General features: G+C 34.1%; 1 protein-coding gene across 1 annotated transcript; it reads right to left on the reverse strand.

The window, feature by feature from the left end:
* On the reverse strand, positions 776–2,752 carry LOC109223382 (mitogen-activated protein kinase kinase kinase NPK1-like). Its single transcript, XM_019387672.1, has one exon. It carries the CDS (start codon positions 2,393–2,395, stop codon positions 1,325–1,327), a length of 1,071 nt encoding a protein of 356 aa, XP_019243217.1. The 5' UTR covers positions 2,396–2,752; the 3' UTR covers positions 776–1,324.

Consider the following 3,053-nt stretch of genomic DNA (forward strand, 5'->3'; position numbering starts at 1 on the left):
TAGATTTACATAAAAAGTGGCTAAATTATATTTTTGAAACTGTAGCTATTTTGTAATGAGTACTTGTAAATCTAACTATTTTTGAATTTCTCCCCAAATTTGGCTCCCAAAGACATGAGTTCGATCCCAGTTTTTCTTCATTATGCTATCAAAATCTTATCTTAGCCCATTTCAACTTTGCATTATTTTGCTTGTATCAACCATTATCATTTATTCCCTCCGGTTTACAGTGATCAATTTGCCTTGGACACGCCTATTAAGAAAATACTAAATTCTAGATGAAAATAGTTAGTGTGACTAGATTACCCTTAATTAAATGTTGCAGCATAATTTAATGTGAGAAGTAAAAGACTTTTTAGGAATACGTACATAAGGGTAATTTGGAAAAATAAATAAAATTTTTTCTTGATTATATAAACGGACACTTATTTGAACCAAAATAAAAAGGCAAATTGGTCACTTATTGTGGACCGCAGCGAGCATCGATGAAGAGGGGAATTTTTTTTTTTTTTTTTCTAGGAGAACAATTTCAGTATAACTTTTATTCATTACATTGGTTTGTCTATAAAAGCCGAAATAACGAATAACTCAAAGCAAAACTAAAAAAAGATCAAACTGACCCAATGTATTTGAGCCGTGTAAATAGCAACAAGTCTGCTAAAAACTTACATTGTGCTATTAAGTTTTGATCGTGTACGATTGAGTAATTCACCACTCATCAGATTGGGATACGTCTTAATATAAGTCAAGGCCCAAGGGTATTATTATAAGCAAATATTTGTTTTAAATTAGATCTACTGCTATTTAGAACACTGATTTTGTCAATCAACTAAAACACAAGGTAAGATGCATTTGCTAACTGATTTGTTATTCAATGAGAATCAACTTAGCAGTGTGCCAATTGTACAATTCACATCCCTAAGTAGCCTCATATACTAAAGAGAAAAATACTATGATGTTCAAAGTTCATGCTATGCATGATGTTCAAGGATACCTGAACTAAAATAGGTCTATTATTGTATTTCTACAAGAGATTGTTTCCGCAACTCGAATCCATGATCTCTTGATCAAACGATGACAACTCTTACCGTTGTGCTTGTCATGCAGGGGCGGAGGCACAAGTCGCCTACGGGTTCGGCCGAACCCGTCGCTTTTTCTCAAACAGTATATTTGGTATTTTGAATTCATGAAATATGTATAAATAATAAATCTAGAACCCGTAAGGTTAGAATACTGGCTCCGCCTCCGGTGCCAGGCTCCCCTATCTTTTGTACATTTCCACATATCATACAAAATTCACATAATGTATTTACATCTTCCTCAACTAGTTTCTCACAGTGATCCAACTTTCTGATGATTCCAAATCATTTTTCCCTCCTCTTCTCGAGATCCAAAACTCGCGATCGCATCTCATTGACAATGGATTTCCACTCATAGAATCATCTTCATCACTTGATTCATCTAAGAAATCCATCTCAGAGAAAAATCTAGCATCTAAAACACTAGCAGGTGTACTAGCATCAATCTTTTCTAAATTCTTGACTTTTGACATCTTTGATACAAATGGATGATCAAGCAATTGTGCAACTCTCCATCTCTTTTTAGTGTCCCTTTCCAAACATTTAGCCAAGAAATCCAAACCATCATCAGAAAAATGTGCTGGAAACTGTGGCATATCATTACTACAAGCAATCTTCAAAACTGCAGCCAAAGGATTTGTACATATATCCCCTCCCCAGGGGGGCTTCCCCGTCGCCATTTCGATAACTGTACAACCTAAAGACCAAATATCAGCAGCAAAATCTAACTCTTCATTTCTCAAAATTTCTGGTGCCATCCACAAAGGAGTGCCACCAATAGATTTAGACAAAGATTTAAGACTACCATTTACCTTATTGTCTTTTATTCTCTTTGCACATCCAAAATCAGCCAATTTGATTTCTCCACTAGTTCCTAATAGTATATTCTTACACTTCAAATCACAATGTACAATCCCATTTTCATGAATATACTTTAGACCCTTAAGAATTCCTTTTGTATACAAACTAATAACTTCTTCATCTAAGAACCCTCCAAATTTCTCAGCCACATCAGCTAAACTTCCCCCTGTCATATACTCTATAAAAAGACTCAACTTTCTCTTACCATTTGCTTCAAAAAAGAAATCTTTACCTATGAATTTGACAATATGAGGTGAATCCAAATTCTCAAGAATTTTTACTTCATTTTCAAGACACTTTAGTCCAGCCTCAGAGTCTGCAGATTTTACGACGAAAAGTCCCCCGGTCGCTTTGTTCATAGCCAAATGAATACTCCCAAATGATCCTGATCCTATCACTTTTCCCTTCAACCACTTAGTAGGTTGAGGACATGAACATTTGCTAAATTCAGCCATATTTTCTTCCTCACTTTATGGTATATATATGGTATACCTAAGATCAAATGATCAATCTTGATTTGGGTGTCAAAACCCAATTCACAATCTAGACTAAAGATCTCAACTTGTCCTAAATTTGATCTAAACTGCATAATGCACAAGTACTATATCATAAAACAAAAACTGGGCAGTCCCAAACAATTTACTGACAATACAAAAGTAGGAAATTTGATAGCAAAAGTTGTATATTGACAGAAATTTCAAAGGATCAACTGGGATAATATTGAAGGAGCGGTTTCCCATATGATGGAAAACCGCTCTAATCAATAGGAAGATTGAGATTTTTTGATAAATTTTTTCTCTTTGAAATGAAAGAAAAAGTAAAAAGGGAGTATGATTTTGTATACAAAAGATCCAACTTATAAGGGGTGTGTCTGATGATCCAAGAATTTTGGAAATAAACGGACAGTAACTGCCACATTAAACTAATTTCATGTTCTTTGCATTTTGACTAAAGGAGAATTTTCTTGGGGGATGTTTGAAGGTCACATTTAAACTTGATTAACAGTAATTAATTATTACTACTACATTTGATAAACTGAATCTGCTCAAAAAATATTTGACATTTTCAAAAACACGAAGCATTGTATTACCTTTTCTTTTTTAATTTCGGCCT

The sequence above is a fragment of the Nicotiana attenuata genome, chromosome 1 (assembly GCF_001879085.1).
Source record: "Nicotiana attenuata strain UT chromosome 1, NIATTr2, whole genome shotgun sequence".
Classification (NCBI taxonomy): domain Eukaryota; kingdom Viridiplantae; phylum Streptophyta; class Magnoliopsida; order Solanales; family Solanaceae; genus Nicotiana; species Nicotiana attenuata.

Bases quoted from the DNA above. Each gene is read 5' to 3' on its own strand.
- LOC109223382 (XM_019387672.1), bottom strand. From the start codon at position 2,395: ATGGCTGAATTTAGCAAATGTTCATGTCCTCAACCTACTAAGTGGTTG.